Here is a 23,745-nt window from a genome sequence, read left to right as displayed (position 1 = left end):
AGCTTTGGTATAATCCCCATGGTCCTTACGGAGTCCCAGCATCCACTTAGGACGTCAGAGAAAATAAGATTTTACTCACCGGTAAATCTATTTCTCGTAGTCCGTAGTGGATGCTGGGCGCCCGTCCCAAGTGCGGACTGTCTGCAATACTTGTATATAGTTATTGTTAACTAAAGGGTTATTGTTGAGCCATCTGTTGAGAGGCTCTGTTATGTTCATACTGTTAACTGGGTATAATATCACGAGTTATACGGTGTGATTGGTGTGGCTGGTATGAGTCTTACCCGGGATTCAAAATCCTTCCTTATTGTGTCAGCTCTTCCGGGCACAGTATCCTAACTGATGTCTGGAGGAGGGTCATAGTGGGAGGAGCCAGTGCACACCAGTTAGTCCTAAAGCTTTCTTGGTTGTGCCCAGTCTCCTGCGGAGCTGCTATTCCCCATGGTCCTTACGGAGTCCCAGCATCCACTACGGACTACGAGAAATAGATTTACCGGTGAGTAAAATCTTATTTTTTATTCTCCCTGCTTGACCCACTTCTACCTTATTCGGTCTCTCTCCTGCCCTGAACAAGCCACTTCCTTATACAATGCCTCCCTTACTTCTCCTCTTGACTCTATTGCTTATGTGTTTATGAACCACAGTGGAGGAAATCCCGCTCTAAGGCAGACTTCCTCCATTCAAATTTATGTTCTCATCCTACAGTGCTGCCCTTTCCCTCACTAAAGAGTCATATTTTAAAAAAACCTCATCTCCTTTCGGCCCTCAAATCCCCAGCATATCTTTTCCACTTTCAACTCCCTCCTCGTCTCCCCTTCTCACTCTCTGCTCTTGACTTTGCCAAATGCTTCTAATCTATAATGAACTGCAGGACATCACATCCCACCAGGCCCTCAACCTCCTACCTCTTTGACCATTCCTTCTGTCTCCTCTCATGACTCCACTCCCCCCTACCCTCCACCACACCAATATCATCCATGACACCTCCCTCTCCTTCAAACTACACATTCAGTACCTTTCGCAGTTTTGCTGCTTCCATCTCAAAAATATTTCCAGGATTAGACAAATTCTCACCCTGGTTGATATTTAGACCCTCATCCACTCAATGGTTATCTCCATATTGGACTACTGTAAGCCTCTCTTATCAAGCCTCCCTGACTCTCATCTCTCTGCGCTCCAGTCCATTCTCCATGCTGCAGCCCTGGTCGTCGTCATCTCCAATTATACTACATTTGCCTCCCCTCTCTTTACATTGGTTCCCCTTCCCTTCAAAGCTAAATTCACACTTCTCAAACTCACAAAGCCATACCCATTCCTCCCTCTCCCATTAACATCTGATCTCTTCTCCCTTAACACTCTCTCACCCTCTTTGCTCCACAATGAACGCTTTCTCTCCTACTGACTGATTACTTCCTCCCACTCCTGCCTCCAAGATTTTGCCCGTGCTGCTCCCTACTTCAGGAATTCGCTCCCTCTCCCTATAAGACTCTCCACCTCTCTATAAAACTTGAAATCGACTGTCAAGACCCACTTCTTCATCAAACCCAGCCATCTCTCATCTTAACCCTATGTTTCATCCTCATGGTCTACCCCATCTGTGGAACCCTTGTGGCGCCATAGAAATAAAGAATAATAGTAATAATAATAAACAGGATGTCCAATTATGGCAGGATGACTAAGGGTTAGAGTAGGGTTAGTACCTGGAAAAAAAAGCATTCCGCTTTTCTCTACAGCAATAATAAAAGTGGTTTAGTGGGAAGATCATCTGATAGTGGCAGAACAGCCACAGGTGTTGGCTGGCAGCAGCCCTGCCCAAAATTACCTGAGCCACAACCAGATATCCGTATCCTCTCACAACAGCAAGTCCACCCCAATCCTGGAACTGGGCCACAGGCTTATCTAGCCCCTAATAAGGACCATTTCCCTTTGCAAAGGATGAAGCTGGTGGCATTAGGAGTTTATACAAATGAAGGAAACTCTATGCTGCTTGTTAGACACAGAGCAGGGTGGTGACGGGTATTGCAGGGATGGAGGCCTGTCATGAAGTGTCACCAGAGAACTGTGCAGACTATAATGTGATAAAAGGGTTCTTCTAAAACCCTTTTTATTTCACCATAGAAACCCACAAGCAAATGTTCTGTGACTTGGTCAAGGGCGACCATATTACCAGTGAGGAATTTGGCAATTGGTTGCAAAAATTCATAGAGAGAGATTTTGATGCCATAGAAACATGGGAAGGTAGAATGGACCTTTTGTGATGGGAACAGTTGAAGGACTTTGGGTGGAATCAGAACCCGGTCACATTGAGAGAAGTTGTCCAATTAGCAGACCAGTAGGTGTCTTTAGGAGCACACTGACAAAAAAAAAGACAATCGGCTAGCAGCCATCCAGAAAGGTCTGTAATAGCACAGGAATACTCCCTTCCCTCTACTCACAACTAAAAGGGAATAGGCCTTTCTCGAAGCACGCTGCAACTGATCGCACAGGTCTTATGGGATCCTTAAGTCTAGAGACCAGAGACCATAAGAACCTCATAACCTCACACTTTTCATTGTCCCAATTGCTGGATGACCGTACTATGGCCCTCATTCCGAGTTGTTCGCTCGCTAGCCGCTTTTCGCAGCAGTGCACACGCTAAGCCGCCGCCCTCTGGGAGTGAATCTTAGCTTAGCAGAATTGCGAACGAAAGAATCGCAATATTGCGAAAAGATTTTTCTGTGCAGTTTCTGAGTAGCTCGAGACTTAAGGTCCATACACACTTAACGATATAATGAGTGACGTCGCTCATTTTCCCCCTCCCTGAGCGACGTCGCTCATTTTATCGTTAAGTGTGTATGCCGCCAGCGACGACCGATGCGCGGCCCCGCGGGTTGGCAACGATCGTCGGTGTCGGTAGGGCATGCATGAAGGATGTGGACTGTCGTCCACGACCTTCATGCAGGGCTGGCGGGGGCGTGACGTCACTGAGCGATATGAGCGGTCATATCGCTCAGTGCGTACAGGCGGCCGCCGACCGGCCGGCCCGGGAGGGGGAAACGTTAGACGATGTCGCTCACAGAGCGACATCGTCTAATGTGTATGGTCCTTTACTCTTCCAGTGCGATCAGTTCAGTGCTTGTTGTTCCTGGTTTGACGTCACAAACACACCCAGCGTTCGCCCAGACACTCCCCCGTTTCTCCAGCCACTCCCGCGTTTTTCCCAGAAACGGCAGCGTTTTTTCACACACACCCATAAAACAGCCAGTTTCCGCCCAGGAACACCCACTTACTGTCAATCACACTACGATCACCAGAACGAAGAAAAAACCTCGTAATGCCGTGAGTAAAATACCAAACTTCTTAGCAAATTTACTTGGCGCAGCCGCAGTGCGAACATTGCGCATGCGCAGTCAGCGGAAAATCGCTGCGATGCGAAGAAAATTAACGAGCGAACAACTCGGAATGAGGTCCTATGTAAGTGCAGTGATATTGTCATTCTTGTGCTTTCCACATGTTTTTGCCAGTAATTTTGGAACATTTTCAGTAAGTGCCTGTAAAGAGTGTAGGAACCTGCCTGGTCCCTCTTGATAAAGTGTATCCTCCACTTTAAGTGGCCTATACTATCTGGTATCCTGAGACTGTGGCTTTCCCCCAAATGAGAGATGTTTAATACAGTAGGACAACCCAATGAGACGCTAACCAGCTGAGGAACACAACTCAGAAGTGAATGGGTCTAATGCTTCTGAGCAAAGTGTCAAGTGAAGCAGTTCCTACTGCCCCGTGCAACCCATGAAATAGTTGACTGTTCAAACAGTTCAGTGGCTCTCCTAAAATAGGTGCTTTTTGCAATTGTTCCTTCAGTGGTCAAAAACCTAGATTACTTGCTACGCCTCCTGTTAGTATATCATGAGGTGCCACAGTAAGTCTACCAATGTCTCGACCTTCGACTTTCTTTATTTTCCTAAGTTCACAGTCTTTTGGGAACGAGTGCTAGCTATAAAGGATATTTCTGTGGGGGTGGGGGGTTGGGGACTAGTTAGAGTGACACATTAGATTACTGCATGGGAACCCCTTCGAAGCGCGGACCAAAGACTATACTAATTCTCAATACACCTGAATAATCGTCACTATGTAACGTTATTTGGTAGATACAGTAAGCAGCATCACACCTACCATTTAAACGCTATATGTTCAAGATCCCGGCAGTCGAAATCCCGACAACCGTCAGAACACCAATGCCGAATTTCCAACCAGGCCTGCATCAGGACGCCAGAATCGACAGCTGGGATCTGGTACGAAAAGTGGGTGGAGTTAGGTTTAGGCCCTAATGGGGGAGGGTTGGGCTTAGGCTGCGGCAAGGGCGGGTTAGGTTTAGGCACTAATGGCGTTAGGCTGTGGTGAGGGAGGGGTAGGTAGAATACTTCTCACCCCTGTTGGGTTCGTGACCATCGGGATGTTGGCGTCAGTATTGTGGCTGCTGGCATCCTTTCTCCTGGTCATCCATACCGATCCCTAGCAGGGGTGCTCAACATGCCAGTATGTCCTGCCACTATTTTAGCATTCACTAAAAGCAAAACTGTTGCAGGACATGCTAGGATGTGTAGTATCAAGACAGCTGGAGGGACACATGTTGAGCAGCCTGTGCTCAAAGCATCCCATGTTAGTCTGAAGACGTGCTGTGCTTTTTGCCTGTGTATAAACTAGAGATGTGCACTTGAAATTTTTCGGGTTTTGTGTTTTGGTTTTGGTTTCGGTTCCGCGGCCTTGTTTTGGGTTCGACCGCGTTTTGGCAAAACCTCACCGAATTTTTTTTGTCGGATTCGGGTGTGTTTTGGATTCGGGTGTTTTTTTCAAAAAACACTAAAAAACAGCTTAAATCATAGAATTTGGGGGTCATTTTGATCCCAAAGTATTATTAACCTCAAAAACCATAATTTCCACTCATTTTCAGTCTATTCTGAACACCTCACAATATTATTTTTAGCCCTAAAATTTGCACCGAGGTCGCTGGATGACTAAGCTAAGCGACCCTAGTGGCCGACACAAACACCTGGCCCATCTAGGAGTGGCACTGCAGTGTCACGCAGGATGGCCCTTCCAAAAAACACTCCCCAAACAGCACATGACGCAAAGAAAAAAAGAGGCACAATGAGGTAGCTGTGTGAGTAAGCTAAGCGACCCTAGTGGCCGACACAAACACCTGGCCCATCTAGGAGTGGCACTGCAGTGTCACGCAGGATGGCCCTTCCAAAAAACACTCCCCAAACAGCACATGACGCAAAGAAAAAAAGAGGCGCAATGAGGTAGCTGTGTGAGTAAGCTAAGCGACCCTAGTGGCCGACACAAACACCTGGCCCATCTAGGAGTGGCACTGCAGTGTCACGCAGGATGGCCCTTCCAAAAAACACTCCCCAAACAGCACATGACGCAAAGAAAAAAAGAGGCGCAATGAGGTAGCTGTGTGAGTAAGCTAAGCGACCCTAGTGGCCGACACAAACACCTGGCCCATCTAGGAGTGGCACTGCAGTGTCACGCAGGATGGCCCTTCCAAAAAACACTCCCCAAACAGCACATGATGCAAAGAAAAATTAAAGAAAAAAGAGGTGCAAGATGGAATTGTCCTTGGGCCCTCCCACCCACCCTTATGTTGTATAAACAGGACATGCACACTTTAACCAACCCATCTTTTCAGTGACAGGGTCTGCTACACGACTGTGACTGAAATGACGGGTTGGTTTGGACCCCCACCAAAAAAGAAGCAATTAATCTCTCCTTGCACAAACTGGCTCTACAGAGGCAAGATGTCCACCTCATCATCATCCTCCGATATATCACCGTGTACATCCCCCTCCTCACAGATTATCAATTCGTCCCCACTGGAATCCACCATCTCAGCTCCCTGTGTACTTTGTGGAGGCAATTGCTGCTGGTCAATGTCTCCACGGAGGAATTGATTATAATTCATTTTAATGAACATCATCTTCTCCACATTTTCTGGAAGTAACCTCGTACGCCGATTGCTGACAAGGTGAGCGGCGGCACTAAACACTCTTTCGGAGTACACACTTGTGGGAGGGCAACTTAGGTAGAATAAAGCCAGTTTGTGCAAGGGCCTCCAAATTGCCTCTTTTTCCTGCCAGTATAAGTACGGACTGTCTGACGTGCCTACTTGGATGCGGTCACTCATATAATCCTCCACCATTCTTTCAATGGGGAGAGAATCATATGCAGTGACAATAGACGACATGTCCGTAATCGTTGGCAGGTCCTTCAGTCCGGACCAGATGTCAGCATCAGCAGTCGCTCCAGACTGCCCTGCATCACCGCCAGCGGGTGGGCTCGGAATTCTGAGCCTTTTCCTCGCACCCCCAGTTGCGGGAGAATGTGAAGGAGGAGATGTTGACAGGTCGCGTTCCGCTTGACTTGACAATTTTGTCACCAGCAGGTCTTTGAACCCCAGCAGACTTGTGTCTGCCGGAAAGAGAGATCCAAGGTAGGTTTTAAATCTAGGATCGAGCACGGTGGCCAAAATGTAGTGATCTGATTTCAACAGATTGACCACCCGTGAATCCTTGTTAAGCGAATTAAGGGCTCCATCCACAAGTCCCACATGCCTAGCGGAATCGCTCCGTGTTAGCTCCTCCTTCAATGTCTCCAGCTTCTTCTGCAAAAGCCTGATGAGGGGAATGACCTGACTCAGGCTGGCAGTGTCTGAACTGACTTCACGTGTGGCAAGTTCAAAGGGCAGCAGAACCTTGCACAACGTTGAAATCATTCTCCACTGCGCTTGAGACAGGTGCATTCCACCTCCTATATCGTGCTCAATTGTATAGGCTTGAATGGCCTTTTGCTGCTCCTCCAACCTCTGAAGCATATATAGGGTTGAATTCCACCTCGTTACCACTTCTTGCTTCAGATGATGGCAGGGCAGGTTCAGGCGTTTTTGGTGGTGCTCCAGTCTTCTGTACGTGGTGCCTGTACGTCGAAAGTGTCCCGCAATTCTTCTGGCCACCGACAGCATCTCTTGCACGCCCCTCTCGTTTTTAAAAAAATTCTGCACCACCAAATTCAAGGTATGTGCAAAACATGGGACGTGCTGGAATTTGCCCATATTTAATGCACACACAATATTGCTGGCGTTTTCCGATGCCACAAATCCACAGGAGAGTCCAATTGGGGTAAGCCATTCCGCAATGATCTTCCTCAGTTGCCGTAAGAGGTTTTCAGCTGTGTGCGTATTCTGGAAACCGGTGATACAAAGCGTAGCCTGCCTAGGAAAGAGTTGGCGTTTGCGAGATGCTGCTACTGGTGCCGCCGCTGCTGTTCTTGCGGCGGGAGTCCATACATCTACCCAGTGGGCTGTCAGTCATATAGTCCTGACCCTGCCCTGCTCCACTTGTCCACATGTCCGTGGTTAAGTGGACATTGGGTACAACTGCATTTTTTAGGACACTGGTGAGTCTTTTTCTGACGTCCGTGTACATTCTCGGTATCGCCTGCCTAGAGAAGTGGAACCTAGATGGCATTTGGTAACGGGGGCACACTACCTCAAGAAATTGTCTAGTTCCCTGTGAACTAACGGCGGATACCGGACGCACGTCTAACACCAACATAGTTGTCAAGGCCTCAGTTATCCGCTTTGCAACAAGATGACTGCTGTGATATTTCATCTTCCTCGCAAAGGACTGTTGGACAGTCAATTGCTTACTGGAAGTAGTACAAGTGGTCTTCCGACTTCCCCTCTGGGATGACCATCGACTCCCAGCAGCAACAACAGCAGCGCCAGCAGCAGTAGGCGTTACACGCAAGGATGCATCGGAGGAATCCCAGGCAGGAGAGGACTCGTCAGAATTGCCAGTGACATGGCCTGCAGGACTATTGGCATTCCTGGGGAAGGAGGAAATTGACACTGAGGGAGTTGGTGGGGTGGTTTGCGTGAGCTTGGTTACAAGAGGAAGGGATTTACTGGTCAGTGGACTGCTTCCGCTGTCGCCCAAAGTTTTTGAACTTGTCACTGACTTATTATGAATGCGCTGCAGGTGACGTATAAGGGAGGATGTTCCGAGGTGGTTAACGTCCTTACCCCTACTTATTACAGCTTGACAAAGGCAACACACGGCTTGACAAATGTTGTCCGCATTTCTGTTGAAATACTTCCACACCGAAGAGCTGATTTTTTTGGTATTTTGACCAGGCATGTCAATGGCCATATTCCTCCCACGGACAACAGGTGTCTCCCCGGGTGCCTGACTTAAACAAACCACCTCACCATCAGAATCCTCCTTGTCAATTTCCTCCCCAGCGCCAGCAACACCCATATCCTCCTCATCCTGGTGTACTTCAACACTGACATCTTCAATCTGACTATCAGGAACTGGACTGCGGGTGCTCCTTCCAGCACTTGCAGGGGGCGTGCAAATGGTGGAAGGCGCATGCTCTTCACGTCCAGTGTTGGGAAGGTCAGGCATCGCAACCGACACAATTGGACTCTCCTTGTGGATTTGGGATTTCGAAGAACGCACAGTTCTTTGCTGTGCTTTTGCCAGCTTGAGTCTTTTCATTTTTCTAGCGAGAGGCTGAGTGCTTCCATCCTCATGTGAAGCTGAACCACTAGCCATGAACATAGGCCAGGGCCTCAGCCGTTCCTTGCCACTCCGTGTGGTAAATGGCATATTGGCAAGTTTACGCTTCTCCTCCGACGATTTTATTTTAGATTTTTGAGTTCTTTTTTTACTGATATTTGGTGTTTTGGATTTTACATGCTCTGTACTATGACATTGGGCATCGGCCTTGGCAGACGACGTTGCTGGCATTTCATCGTCTCGGCCATGACTAGTGGCAGCAGCTTCAGCACGAGGTGGAAGTGGATCTTGATCTTTCCCTATTTTTGGAACCTCAACATTTTTGTTCTCCATATTTTAATAGGCACAACTAAAAGGCACCTCAGGTAAACAATGGAGATGGATGGATACTAGTATACTTATGGATGACGAGCGACTGCCGACACAGAGGTAGCTACAGCCGTACTGTGTCTGCTGCTAATATAGACTGGATGATAATGAGATAAAATTAAAATATATATATATATCACACTAGTACTGCAGCCGGACAGGTATATATTATGTAATGACGGACCTGCTGGACACTGTCTGTCAGCACTGCAGACTCCTAAAGTAAGCTACTAGTATCAAGAAGATAGAAAAAAAAAAAAACCACGGGTAGGTGGTATACAATTATGGATGGACGAGCGACTGCCGACACAGAGGTAGCTACAGCCGTGGACTACCGTACTGTGTCTGCTGCTAATATAGACTGGATGATAATGAGATAAAATTAAAATATATATATATATCACACTAGTACTGCAGCCGGACAGGTATATATTATGTAATGACGGACCTGCTGGACACTGTCTGCAGAATGCGTTTATAAAAACACCACACGACGAGTGTTTAACTTTTTCAGGCAGACAATCACAATATACTGGTGGTCAGCAGACAATCACAATACTGGTGGTCAGTGGTCACTGGTCAGTCACACTGGCAGTGGCACTCTGGCAGCAAAAGTGTGCACTGTACTTAAATGTACTCCTGCTATAACTGCTCCCCAGTCTCCCCCACAATTAAGCTGTGTGAGCAGTGAGCACTCAGCAGTCAGATAATGATATACAGTATATGATGCAGCACACTGGGCTGAGCACAGATATGGTATGTGTGACTGTGTCACACTGTGTATCGTTTTTTTTCAGGCAGAGAACGGATTAATTAAACTGGTGGCACTGGTCACTGGTCACACTATCAGCAGCAAGTAGTACTCCTCCTATATGCTCCCCAAAATTTGTGTCTCTCTTTAGTACTCTAGTCACTCTAAACGGAGAGGACGCCAGCCACGTCCTCTCCCTATCAATCTCAATGCACGTGTGAAAATGGCGGCGACGCGCGGCTCCTTATATAGAATCAGAGTCTCGCGATAGAATCCGAGCCTCGCGAGAATCCGACAGCGGGATGATGACGTTCGGGCGCGCTCGGGTTAACCGAGCAAGGCGGGAAGATCCGAGTCGCTCGGACCCGTGTAAAAAAAACCTGAAGTTCGGGCGGGTTCGGATTCCGAGGAACCGAACCCGCTCATCTCTAGTATAAACCAGGTAGAGGGGCGGGGGAGGGACGGACTTAGGTCACAGGTTCTCAAACTCTGCCCACAGGCCCGCAAACAGTTCTCATTTTCCAGGTCTCCTCACAGAATCGCAAGTGAAATAATTTGCTCCACCTGTGGATCTTTTCAAATGTCAGTGAGTAATGATACACCATCTTTTCAAATGTCAGTGAGTAATGATACACCTGTGCACCTGCTAGGTGACCTAGAAAACATGAGCGGTTTGGGGTCCTGAGCACAGAGCTTGAGAACAATTGGACTAGGTCATCAAAAACAGGGCTGTTTTTGTATACTATACAGTAGGTGAAAGGATGATTACTTGGTGTGTTTCACCAGCAGTCAAACATGGAGGAGGAAGTGTGATGGAGTGGGGCGCTCTTGCTGAATCCCATGTTAGCAATTTGTACAGTGACTGGCACCCTGAACCGAAAGGCAGTAACTGCAATAACTATATACATATTTTATATATATATATATATATATATATATATATATATATATATATTTATCTATCTATCTATATATATATATATATATATATATATATATATATATATTCTTCACATATTCAGAAATTCTTGATATTAGGGACAGCATTCCTGCTATTACGGGGCGACCTGGCTATCTTTTTATATCCTTATGTCATTTAGGAATAGGTTAAAAAGTGACTATTTTTGGTCACTCATTTAATAGAAACATATATTCCTCCATTGATATACATTTGTTACCCAAGCCTTTGGTTTAATGTTGTTTCAGTTCACTCAAATATATCTTAGTTGGATCGCTGAAGGGACCTAATGGGCACCCTATAGCTTATCTCATCTTGTAGAGGTGGTATGCGCTTATTGAAAAGAAGTGCTACATGGTGTGGGCAATGAGGAAATTACAACCCTATATTTTGTGGCTGGCATTTCATTTTAATGTTGCTACAGAACACCTCTGTTATGTGGAGGTATGTAGAGAAAGATGTTTACGTTTACCTGATGGTCTAGTGGGAGATCTAAAGAAATGGCAGCAATGTAAGGAGGGAGTTAAGCCTTTTAGCCACCACACTATAGCTAATGTAAAATGTCTAAGCCAACTGACTTGGGCAGATAAAGCACTAGCATGGATTAAGGGATCTGATATACCTATCCTTAGACGTTTCATTAAGAGAGCGCAATTAAACCACTTCTCTTCTGATCTAGATGCATGCACTTGAAATGGCTCCTGTAAGAGCTAAATGAGCGGATTTACACCATCCTGTTCAATCCTGCTTTGTTCCTGTAACCAACAGATTAAATCTTGCATTGGAATTTGTCCCCTGTGCCACATTAGGTAGTTGAGGCCAGAACTCTCGAGTCTGCAATTAATAAAGAGGTGACTCTTCACCTACACATTGTCTGAGGAGTGTGAGCAGTTAAAGGTCATAGTGAAGGAGCCAGGTGGCCACAGCGTTTACCACCTACAACTGTTGGTAACAGGTTGAAGTACAGTCACAGCTTGCTTGAGTATGGCTTTGTCATGCTGCTGCAGTTGTCACTGACTACTAGTTGCTAATAAACCAGCAATTGATAATAAAGGGCCAGTACACACTAGCCGAGCCCCGCCGGTGCAGATATTGGCGGCGGGTTGCCGGCATGGGCAAAGTGCATACATACTTGCCGAAGCAAGCGGGGAAGGGAGCGACGGTGGGAGGAATGACACCCATGCTGCAACTGCAGCATGGCTGTCGGTAACAAGGACCTCCCTCGTCTGTACATGTTCAGACGAGGAAGGGGGTCATTAACGACGTGCTGGAGTGCGCATCGTTAACGATAAGGAGTGTACACACTAGGCGATATTGTGAACTATTATCACTCAGAAAGCCCATTCTGAACAATATCGCCTAGTGTGTGTGGGGCTTTAGTTTAAATTCTATATATTCTGCCATTTTTATTTAATCCTGCCTGCTTGAGATATGTTTTGGTGTGTATTTTCTTATCTTTAATAAATACGTCCAGATAGTGTAATACATTGATTTAAAGCTGAAAGAATTAGTTTTTATGCGCACAAGTAACCTGAGTAACGTATGTGGCTCATTTGGAATTGAAATAGTCATTGAGAAGATCACACATGGTCAGACTTTACAAGCGGAGTCGTGGGAATAGATGATAATCTTTATGTAGTGCTTTACAATTTACTGTTTCTAACCAACTACATACAACTACATACATACATACAACTACATACAACTAACCTTCAAAAATAAGCCTTGGATAACAAATTCATTTAATTTCTACTTTTAATCACCTCCAGACAGGATACCATGAATATGTAGTAACTGTCTTCAGTGACACAAGTGCAGCAGGTAGTCAGTGACCGGATAGTATAACGGTTTTAACATTTTCTAGAAAATATATAGCAGTTAGATGTACAGTACTTGAAAGAACGTGTGTATGTAATATATGTGTATTAGTGTGTGTGTGTGTATGTATGTATGTATGTATGTATATACAGGTTGAGTATCCCATATCCAAATATTCCGAAATACGGAATATTCCGAAATACGGACTTTTTTGACTGAGAGTTAGAGAGTGAAACCTTTGTTTTTTGATGGCTCAATTTATACAAACTTTGTTTAATACACAAAGTTATTAAAAATATTGTATTAAATGACCTTCAGGCTGTGTGTATAAGGTGTATATGAAACATAAATGAATTGTGTGAATATAGACACACTTCGTTTAATGCACAAAGTTATAAAAAATATTGGCTAAAATGACCTTCAGGCTGTGTGTATAAGGTGCATATGTAACATAAATGCATTCTGTGCTTAGATTTAGGTCCCATTACCATGATATCTCATTATGGTATGCAATTATCCCAAAATACGGAAAAATCCGATATCCAAAATACCTCTGGTCCCAAGCATTTTGGATAAGGGATACTCAACCTGTATGTATGTATGTATGTGTGTATATATACAAAATAGAGAATTCAGCACTCACCATAGCAAACTCACTTGTCCTCACTACATCAATAGTAATTTATCGGCTGTGTCAGGTGACTAGTATGCCTTTTAAAAGCCACTAGATATGTGGCAGGCATACATTAAACCTAGTGGGCATATTTGCAGTTATATTATATGTGATACAGTTGCCAGGTTTTAATTCTTTAGGCTTTGTGATAGTGTAGGACCTGCATGAAGGTGGGGTACCTTGAAAATCGGTATGCAGGCTTCCGTGCATTGGCCAATTCACCAACTAAACCCCCATCATTTATTTATTGATGTAGTGAGGACAAGTGAGCTTGCTATGGTGAGTGCTGAATTCTCTATTTTGTATGTATTTGGGTAGGGGGCCATGGGCTGCATGCACCCCACCCTATGAGTGGTGAGTGCATACACTGCACCCCGCTTCTGGGGTGGCTTGTGCTGTGGTTTTCTATATTTGTTTGTATATATGTGTATATATATATATATATATATTCTAGTAGAAATAGGGGATGTGCAAGCGCCACAGATGTTGTAAATACCCCCCACTAAAAAACACTCCCAAAATTTATTGGGCGTCTGCCAACCCTTAAGTATGCAGTAGTGGTAACCTACTGTAGTGATGATTTATAAAAAATGGAATAAGGGTTCTGGCGACCACCGGTGTAAAAAAGAACCGTATCAGTCCATGTATATAATAAAATAAAATATACAAATTTATTAGGTACAATTAAAATACAAATAGATCAAAGAATGTGCAATGCTATGCTGAATTATTTAAAAAGTAGATTTCGTCCTGGTGACTTCTTCACCCCTTGAAGAAGTCACCAGGACGAAACGCGTTGGGCTCTCCCTCTGTGACCCTCTACCTCAAAGTTAAGACTCTCCTTCATTCATTTTTATTCGGATACTTTTACCTTTATATTTATATATTTATATTGGTCTTAGTGATTTATATATGTTTTTTATTACACAGTCCATCCCTCCTCCCCCCTTTTTTTTGTAAATCTACTTTTTAAATAATTCAGCATAGCATTGCACATTCTTTGATCTATTTGTATTTTAATTGTACCTAATAAATTTGTATATTTTATTTTATTATATACATGGACTGATACGGTTCTTTTTTACACCGGTGGTCGACAGAACCCTTATTCCATTTTTTATATATATATTCTAATAAACATATTGTCAATAGAGATTTATAAATAAAATATCAAACCTGTGTATATTTACAGTAGATGCAGATATGTAGCATATAGGTTTTATACTCAATATTGCATTAACAAAAATAAGTATGGACCTCGAGTCCACCAATAGATGCAATCCATTAAAGGTAGAACCAATGAAAAGCCTTTAAGATTAACAGCATTGATTGTTCTTCTCTGCTCATTGTTTTGCTTCTGTGCAGCTGATACTGCTATAACAACTGTTACTCACTGCAATTAACTTATCAGGTCAACTCAGATCAAAACCTACTCTTGGGACAATGCTCAGGTTTTACTGGTTGGTAACAAGTGCGACATGGAAGATGAGCGAGTAGTGTCATCAGAGCGAGGAAGACAGCTGGCAGAGCACTTAGGTAAGATAACTTACAAGACTGCACTTATAACTCCTCCACCTGGCAGAACTTATGTCATCTCTCTTGATGACACTTTAGAAACCACAGAGGCATTGTCAAACGATCTTCAGCTAACATTGTTGACTGACTAATATATTGTCAAGTATTTCTTTTTAACTTGATTTATAAAATTAAACTAATGAAGCCATCAAATTTATTATTACCTTTTACTACTTGTAATACACCCAGCTTTTTTGAATAAACTACCTTGCTTTAAAATTATTTTTAACTATGAACCCATTATCCTCCCACTTTTAAATTTTGACAAACATTTAACATTAGTATAGACTATTTCCTGAAATTTTTTTAACTTTTTTGTCGACGCACTTTTTGAGATAATCACGATCAAAAATTTCAGTTTAAATTTGGAAAAAGTTTTTCCTCAGAAAGCCTATTTGTGGTGTGTATTATAGAAAGGGGCCTAAAAACACAGTAAAATAAAACCACTCACACCTCTCTTGCTTAATTAGGAGAGCTGCTGCGGCGATTTGAAAATATGCTGGTTGTGTTTTTTGAAAACTTTACATAGCCATATTTTGGAAATGGCATGAGATATTTAAATAATATTTTGTATTTTCTCTTACGTCCTAGAGGATGCTGGGGACTCCGTAAGGACCATGGGGTATAGACTGGCTCCGCAGGAGACATGGGCACTTTAAGACTTTTTAATGGGTGTGAGCTGGCTCCTCCCTCTATGCCCCTCCTCCAGACCTCAGTTAGATCCTGTGCCCAGAGGAGACTGGTTGCACACTAGGGGAGCTCTACTGAGTTTCTCTAGAAAAGACTTGTTAGGTTTTTTATTTTCAGGGAGCACTGCTGGCAACAGGCTCCCTGCTTCGGGGGACTGAGGGGAGAGAAGCAGACCCACTTTCCTGGACTGATGGGCTCTGCTTCTTAGGCTACTGGACACCATTAGCTCCAGAGGGTCGGAACACAGGTGTCGTCCTTGCTGTTCGTCCCGGAGCCGCGCCGCCGTCCTCCTCACAGCGCCAGTAGATAGAAGCCGGGTAAGTATAGGAAACAAGAAGGCTTCAAAGTCAGCAGAAGACTTAAGATCTTCATGAGGTACCGCGCAGCGCGCCATTGCTCCCACACACACACAAGGCACAGCAAGGGTGCAGGGCGCAGGGGGGGCACCCTGGGCAGCAATTATGGCCTCATATTAGACTGGCACAGATATATAGACACTGCGGAGGCAGTATATATAAAAACCCCGCCAGTATAAACAAATAGCGGGACCGAAGCCCGCCATCGAGGGGGCGGAGCTTGATCCCTCAGCACTAACTAGCGCCATTTTCTCCACAGCTTGCTGCAGAGAAGCTGCTCCCGGACTCTTCCCCTGCTGTACAAGTAACAGTGGGCAAAAACGAGGGGGGGGTCACATTGATTTGGTGCTAAATTTGTTATAAAAAGCGCTTACAGGTCTGGGACTTTGTTTCAGAACGAAGTGGTGCTGGGTGTGTGCTGGCATACTCTCTCTCTGTCTCTCCAAAGGGCCTTATTGTGGGTCTGTCCCTATATCCATATATCCCAGTGTGTGTGGGGGTCTCAGTACACGTGTGTCGACATGTCTGAAGCGGAAGGCTCGTCTAGGGAGGAAGCGGAGCAGATGGTAGTGTCTCCGTCGGCACAGCCGACGGCGGATTGGGTGGACATGTGGAATGTTTTGAATGCTAGTGTGGCTTTATTACATAAGAGATTGGACAGGGCAGAGTCCAAAGACCAAGCAGGGAGTCAATCCATGGCTCTTACGGTGTCACAAGACCCTTCAGGGTCCCATAAACGTCCATTTACCCAGATAGCAGACACTGATACCGACACTGATTCCGACTCCAGTGTCGACTATGATGATGCACGGTTACACCCAAGGGTGGCCAAGAGTATTCAATACATGATTATTGCAATTAAAGATGTATTACATATCACAGAGGACCCCTCTGTCCCTGACACAAGGGTCTGCATGTTTAAGGAAAAGAAACCTGAGGTAACGTTTTCCCCATCTCATGAGCTGAACGCTTTATTTGAAGAAGCTTGGGAAACTCCAGACAAGAGACTGCAGGTTCCCAAGAGAATTATTATGGCAAATCCTTTCCCCTCAAAGGACAGGTTACGGTGGGAATCCTCACCCACGGTGGGCAAGGCCTTGACGCGCTTGTCCAAGAAGGTGGCCCTACCGTCCCCGGACACTGCGACCCTAAAGGATCCTGCGAATCGCAGGCAAGAAACTACCTTAAAAGCAATTTATGCGACTACGGGAGCCCTGCTCAGACCGGCAGTAGCGTCTGCATGGGTGGGTAGCGCAATTACAGCTTGGGCAGATAACTTGTCATCTGACATGGACACCCTAGATAAAGATAGTATTTTATTGACCTTAGGTCATATCAAGGACGCAGCGTTATATATGAGGAAGGCTGCGAGAGATATTGGTCTTTTGGGTTCAAGAGCCAATGCCATGGCAATTTCTGCTAGAAGGTCCCTATGGACCCATCAATGGACTGGTGATGCTGACTCAAATAGACATATGGAGGCTTTACCTTACAAGGGTGAAGTTTTATTTGGGGAGGGTCTCGCAGACCTGGTTTCCACAGCTACCGTAGGTAAGTCTTTTTTGCCTTACGTTCCCCCACAGCAAAAGAAAACACCTCAATATCAGAAGCAGTCCTTTCGGTCTCATAAGTCCAGAAAGGGGCGTGTTCATCCTTCCTCGCCAGAGGTAGAGGGAAAAGAACACCAGCTACGGCTAGTTCCCAGGAGCAAAAGTCCTCCCCGGCCTCTACCAAATCCACCGCATGACGCTGGGGTTCCGCTGCGGGAGTCCGCACCGGTAGGGGCACGTCTTCAACTCTTCAGCCAGGTCTGGGTTCAGTCAGACTTGGATCCTTGGGTGGTCAAAATTGTATCCCAAGGCTACAAACTGGAGTTCGAAGATGTACCTCCTCACCGATTTTTCAAATCGGCCTTACCAGCTTTTCCCCTAGAGAGAGCAATAGTTTCAGCTGCCATACAAAAGCTGTGTCAACAGCAAGTGATTATCAAGGTTCCCCTATTGCAACAGGGGAAGGGGTTTTATTCAACCCTATTTGTGGTCCCGAAGCCAGATGGCTCAGTCAGACCAATTCTGAATCTAAAATCCCTAAACCTATATTTGAAGAGGTTCAAATTCAAGATTGAATCTCTCCAGGCAGTGATCTCCAGCCTGGAAAGGGGGGGATTTTATGGTGTCACTAGACATAAAGGATGCATACCTTCATGTCCCCATACAGCCTCCTCATCAGGCGTACCTGAGATTCGCTGTACAGGATTGTCATTACCAGTTTCAGACGTTGACATTTGGTCTTTCCAGGGCCCCGAGAATTTTCACCAAGGTAATGGCGGAAATGATGGGGCTCCTGCGCAAGCAGAAAGTCACAATTATCCCATACTTGGACGATCTCCTGATAAAAGCAAGATCAAGAGAACATTTACTAAAAAGCGTGTCTCTCCCGGAGAGAACTACAACAACACGGCTGGATTTTAAATCTGCCAGAGTCGCAGTTGGTTCCGACAACTCGGCTGTCGTTTTTGGGCATGATTCTGGACACGGAAAAACAGAGGGTTTTTCTCCCAATGGAAAAGGCCCATGAACTCAAGAACATGGTCCAGGACCTGCTGAAACCAAAAAGAGTGTCAGTTCATCAATGCACTTGAGTATTGGGAAAGATGGTGGCGGCCTACGAGGCCATTCCATTCGGCAGGTACCATGCAAGAACTTTTCAGTGGGACCTTCTGGACAAGTGGTCAGGGTCCCATCTCCAGATGCATCGGAGGATACGCCTGTCCCCCAGGGCCAGGGTGTCTCTCCTGTGGTGGCTCCAGAGTGCTCACCTTCTAGAGGGTCGCAGGTTTGGAATTCAAGATTGGGTTCTCGTGACCACGGATGCGAGCCTCCGAGGATGGGGAGCGGTCACCCAGGGAAAATTTTTTCAGGGAATATGGTCAAGCCAGGAGGCTTGTCTACACATCAATGTGCTGGAATTAAGGGCCATATACAACGGCATGAAGCAGGCAGAGAATCTTCTTCGCAAACTACCCGTTCTGATCCAGTCAGACAACATCACAGCCGTGGCGCCAGGGTGGGACAAGGAGCAGAGTAGCAATGGCGGAAGCCACCAGGATTCTTCGCTGGGCGTAAAATCATGTAAGCGCTCTTTCAGCAGTTTTCATTCCGGGAGTAGACAACTGGGAAGCAGACTTCTTCAGCAGGCACGATCTCCATCCAGGGGAGTGGGGACTTCATCAAGAAGTCTTTGCAGAGGTAACAAGTTGTTGGGGACTCCCTCAAACAGACATGATGGCGTCGCGCCTCAACAGGAAGTTTCGGACGTATTGTTCCAGGTCGAGGGACCCTCAGGCAGTGGACGCCCTAGTGACACCGTGGCTGTTTCAGTCGGTCTACGTGTTCCCTCCACTTCCACTCATCTCAGAAATATTGAGAATCATAAGACGAACAAGAGTGCAGACAATACTCATTGTCCCAGATTGGCCTCGAAGGGCCTGGTATCCAGATCTTCAGGAAATGATCACAGAAGATCCTTGGCCGCTTCCTCTCGGAGAGGACCTGTTACAACAGGGGCCGTGTGTGTTCCAAGACTTACCGCGGATACGTTTGACGGCATGGCGGTTGAACGCCAGATCCTAGCTAGGAAAGGTATTCCGAGGGAAATCATCCCTACTCTATTAAAAGCTAGGAAGGAGGTAACGGCGAAGCACTATCACCGTATCTGGAGGAAATATGTGTCTTGGTGTGAAACCAAGAATGCTCCTACGGAAGATTTTCAGCTGGGTCGTTTTTTCTCCATTTTCTACAGACAGGAGTGGATGTGGACCTAAAGTTAGGCTCCATTAAGGTGCAGATTTCGGCCTTATCTATATTCTTTCAGAAGGAATTGGCTTCTCTCCTAGAAGTCCAGACTTTTGTAAAAGGAGTGCTGCACATCCAACCTCCTTTTGTGCCCCCAGTAGCACCGTGGGACCTTAACGTGGTGTTACAGTTCCTTAAATCGCACTGGTTTGAACCTCTTCAAACAGTTGAATTGAAGTTTATCACTTGGAAAGTGGTCATGTTGTTGGCCTTGGCGGGTGTCCGAATTGGCGGCTTTGTCTCACAAGAGCCCCTATCTGATTTTCCATGTGGATCGAGCAGAGTTGAGGACTCATCCTCAATTTCTGCCTAAGGTGGTTTCGTCTTTTCACATGAACCAACCTATTGTGGTGCCTGTGGCTACGGATGCCTTGGAGGATTCCAAGTCCCTTGATGTAGTCAGGGCCTTAAAAATTTATATAGCCAGAACGGCTCGGGTTAGGAAAACAGAGGCACTGTTTGTCCTGCATGCAGCCAACAAGGTTGGCGCTCCTGCTTCTAAGCAGACTATTGCACGCTGCATCTGTAACACAATTCAGCAGGCTCATTCTATGGCTGGATTGCCGTTACCAAAATCAGTAAAGGCCCATTCCACTAGGAAGGTGGGCTCTTCTTGGGAGGCTGCCCGAGGCGTCTCGGCATTGCAGCTTTGCCGAGCAGCTACGTGGTCGGGTTCAAACACTTTTGCTAAATTTTACAAGTTTGATACCCTGGCTGATGAGGACCTCATGTTTGCTCAATCGGTGCTGCAGAGTCATCCGCACTCTCCCGCCCGGTCTGGAGCTTTGGTATAAACCCCATGGTCCTTACGGAGTCCCCAGCATCCTCTAGGACGTAAGAGAAAATAAGATTTTAAACCTACCGGTAAATCTTTTTCTCCTAGTCCGTAGAGGATGCTGGGCGCCCGTCCCAGTGCGGACTAAATCTGCAAGACTTGTATATAGTTGTTGCTTACATAAGGGTTATGTTACAGTTGAGTTCAGTCTCTGGCTGATACTGTTTGTTCATACTGTTAACTGGTTTAGTATATACCATGTTGTACGGTGTGTGTGGAGTGGGCTGGTATGTATCTCGCCCTTAGATTAACAAAATTCCTTTCCTCGTACTGTCCATCTCCTCTGGGCACAATTCTATAACTGAAGTCTGGAGTAGGGGCATAGAGGGAGGAGCCAGCTCACGCCCATTAAAAGGTCTTAAAGTGCCCATGTCTCCTGCGGAGCCCGTCTATACCCCATGGTCCTTACGGAGTCCCCAGCATCCTCTACGGACTAGGAGAAAAAGATTTACCGTTAAGTTTAAAATCTTATTTTATTTTTTAGACAACATATATACTTTCCATATACCACATGTAATCCAAATCTGAGCTGGTGAGGTAAAATCTGTGTGCTGATTTGACAGGGAATGAAACCAGTAGTAAAAAAAAAAAAAAAAAAAAAAATATATATATATATATATATATATATATATATATATGTGTGTATATATATATATATATATATATATATATATATATATATATATATTGGGATTTACCCCCACATGGGCTTATACCCCCCAATGGAGATAGCGCGGCAGAGCGTGTGCATCATCAGTCCCGCCTGCTGTTGCTGCTATCTGCACTTGAAGAGATGAACTAAATTGTGCAGGGAGAGGAACGAAATTCCCTTCCATGCTCTGTGCCTCTCCGGAGCCTGCACTCCAGAATGCCGGCCACATGACATTCTGGGGCACAATTGCGGCAGTGATGACCGCCACATCACTGCCGGATACGGGCACAATGAAGGGGCAGCATAGGGGACAGCAAGTTGCATGTGATGCGACCAAGCCAGGTAATGGACTCCTGGCATCGGTCGCACAACATGTGACCAAGCCAGGTAAGTGGTTAAATATTTCATAATAAATATCATTGTATACCATTGGTTGCATGCAGGGCCGGCTTTACCGTTAGGCAAACCTATGCAACTGTCTAACCCTTACCTTTGAATATACCAAACAAAATAATTATACTTTAGATTCCATTTGACTGAAGAAATGATTCTGTCCAACGGTGTCCCTAACTGGAAGTAGGTCTAATGTTTTAGAACTTATTGTACACAGTACTACTTGGTTACTGTACAGCAGACGTTGGAGAGTTGGGTTTTTATTCTAACATTTTATTACTATTCTGCAGGTTTTGAATTCTTTGAAGCCAGCGCAAAAGACAACATTAATGTGAAGCAGACATTTGAACGTTTGGTGGACATAATCTGTGAAAAGATGTCAGAGAGTTTGGACACAGCTGATCCTGCTGTTACTGGAGTCAAACAAGGACCCCAGCTCACTGACCAGCAGGCACCACCACACCAGGACTGTGCCTGCTAAAGAACATGCCTTCCCCTTGTACACCTACACACACACAATACAGCATTCCGCACCCCTGTCCCTTACACCTGTATAGTGGTGACCTCACCCTCACTTACCTTGAAACCTGCATATCATTCGAAGATGACTTTGTCTGTTACAAACTTTTTAGTTAGGATCTATGTAGCAAAGCGAGCGTTTAAACTGCGTGGTTGAATAATATAGTTTCAAAAATTAATTATATATAAATAAATAAATAAATATATATATATATCTATAGAGAGAGAAAGTTTAACAAAGTTGAGTGGGTATAGCCAGCAGAGAAATGATTGAAGAAATGCAATCTTAGTACAGTAGTTTTCCAATGCAAGCATAGACAAGAACATATACTGGAGTATTCACTGCACAAAAAATGGTGTGGAAACAAAAAAGAAACGTACTGTACTAAAATTGTTTTTTTGTTTTTTGTTTTTTTCAACCATTTCTATGACAGCACCCACCAGAGACTCTATAAATGCGTTCGCATGAAACTTGAATGTTCTCAGTTCACCCAGAGTTGCTTTTTGTGTGTGTGTGTGTGTGTGTGCGCATACAAACACTTCCATATCGTAAACCTTTCACCACTCCTTTTTATGTTAAGAATATTTATATCTATATATATAATTTATTTATTATACTTCTGTTTTCCTGTGTCTGAATCTGCAATACGTATGTGAGAATTTATCTTCCTATTTTAAAGGAGTGTCCTGTTCTAGGTTCCCGCCACAAGGAGGCAGCTGCTTATAGAGGAGTGCTGTGGCCATTAATAGTCCTTTTAATGTCCTGATTTTAGGCAGTGAGAAAAATATCCTTTGAAATAAATGTTCTAGTTCTATTTAATTTTTTCGATCTCCTAGAGTATATAATCACATAAATATATAGCAAATTGTATGTTAAATATTATAGGCTTTTTAAATCTGCATCTGAGTGCTGTGAATTTCCTCTGCGATTTTGTTGATGTAGTTAAATAGAACAAGTGAAAAGAGGATCATTTTGTTTTAACAATTGTATTTCTAAGAAGAGCCAGCTCTTTATAAAACCTCTTTAAAGGTGCAACACCTCCATTTTTTTTTCTTCTTTAAAATAGTTTTTCCATACACAAAGTCCAAGTGGAATGAGCGAGAGCATCAGAGTATTACAATATCCATCTGCCAGTATCACTGCAGATATCTGAAAGGAACGTGTCAGACTGGCTGAGTAATAAGAGCAGTGTATGCCAAAATGTACTTTTTGCTTATTTTTAAATATATTTTACTTTCTCTAGAGAATCAGTTTTCCTTTGTTTCATATTCAAGCTCATTGTATTATTATTACGTCTTTAATGATGGAAAATAAGGATTGGGGAGTGAGCTAAGCATGATAAATTGGATGGCAGTACTCTTGCCGCACTCTAATTGGGGGTAATCTGGAGCTTCAAGCATGGAGACACAAAACAATAATTGTGTGGGATTGGCTGGGATGAAACAAGCATTGTTAGTTGCACCTTTAACAGAAGTGGTTTACTTGATTTTTCCAAGTTAAGAATAAAAGTCTTCAGTCTGCTGTAAATGTCTTTTAGTATATTTTTTTGTTTATTAACTGGAGTGGTAAGTTATTTATAGTGAATGTCTAGGGGACTCCAGAAGTCAGAAGTTTAGAGTCCTCCCGGGAGGAGAACTCCCATCCCAGTTCCCACTTTCCTATGCACAGATTTGCACAATGACACAGTTTATCAGAATTTCTTTCAATTACGTCTTTCTGTGTTACCCGAGGTTCTGTGTT

At 44.7% G+C, this 23,745-nt stretch overlaps 1 protein-coding gene across 1 annotated transcript in view; it reads left to right on the top strand.

Annotated features, from left to right (window-relative positions):
- RAB3A (RAB3A, member RAS oncogene family) overlaps positions 1-23,532 on the top strand; it is a 162,081-nt gene extending 138,549 nt beyond the window's left edge. The window contains exons 4-5 of the mRNA XM_063916132.1: positions 14,542-14,666; positions 21,776-23,532. Coding sequence (XP_063772202.1) covers positions 14,542-14,666; positions 21,776-21,966 — 316 coding nt within the window. The 3' untranslated portion in view covers positions 21,967-23,532. The remainder of the gene's footprint in view (positions 1-14,541; positions 14,667-21,775) is intronic.
- Positions 23,533-23,745: the final 213 nt, after the last annotated feature.

The sequence above is a fragment of the Pseudophryne corroboree genome, chromosome 1, assembly GCF_028390025.1.
Source record: "Pseudophryne corroboree isolate aPseCor3 chromosome 1, aPseCor3.hap2, whole genome shotgun sequence".
Classification (NCBI taxonomy): domain Eukaryota; kingdom Metazoa; phylum Chordata; class Amphibia; order Anura; family Myobatrachidae; genus Pseudophryne; species Pseudophryne corroboree.
Note: the sequence above shows the minus strand (reverse complement) of the source record. Positions and strands in the feature narration are given on the sequence as shown.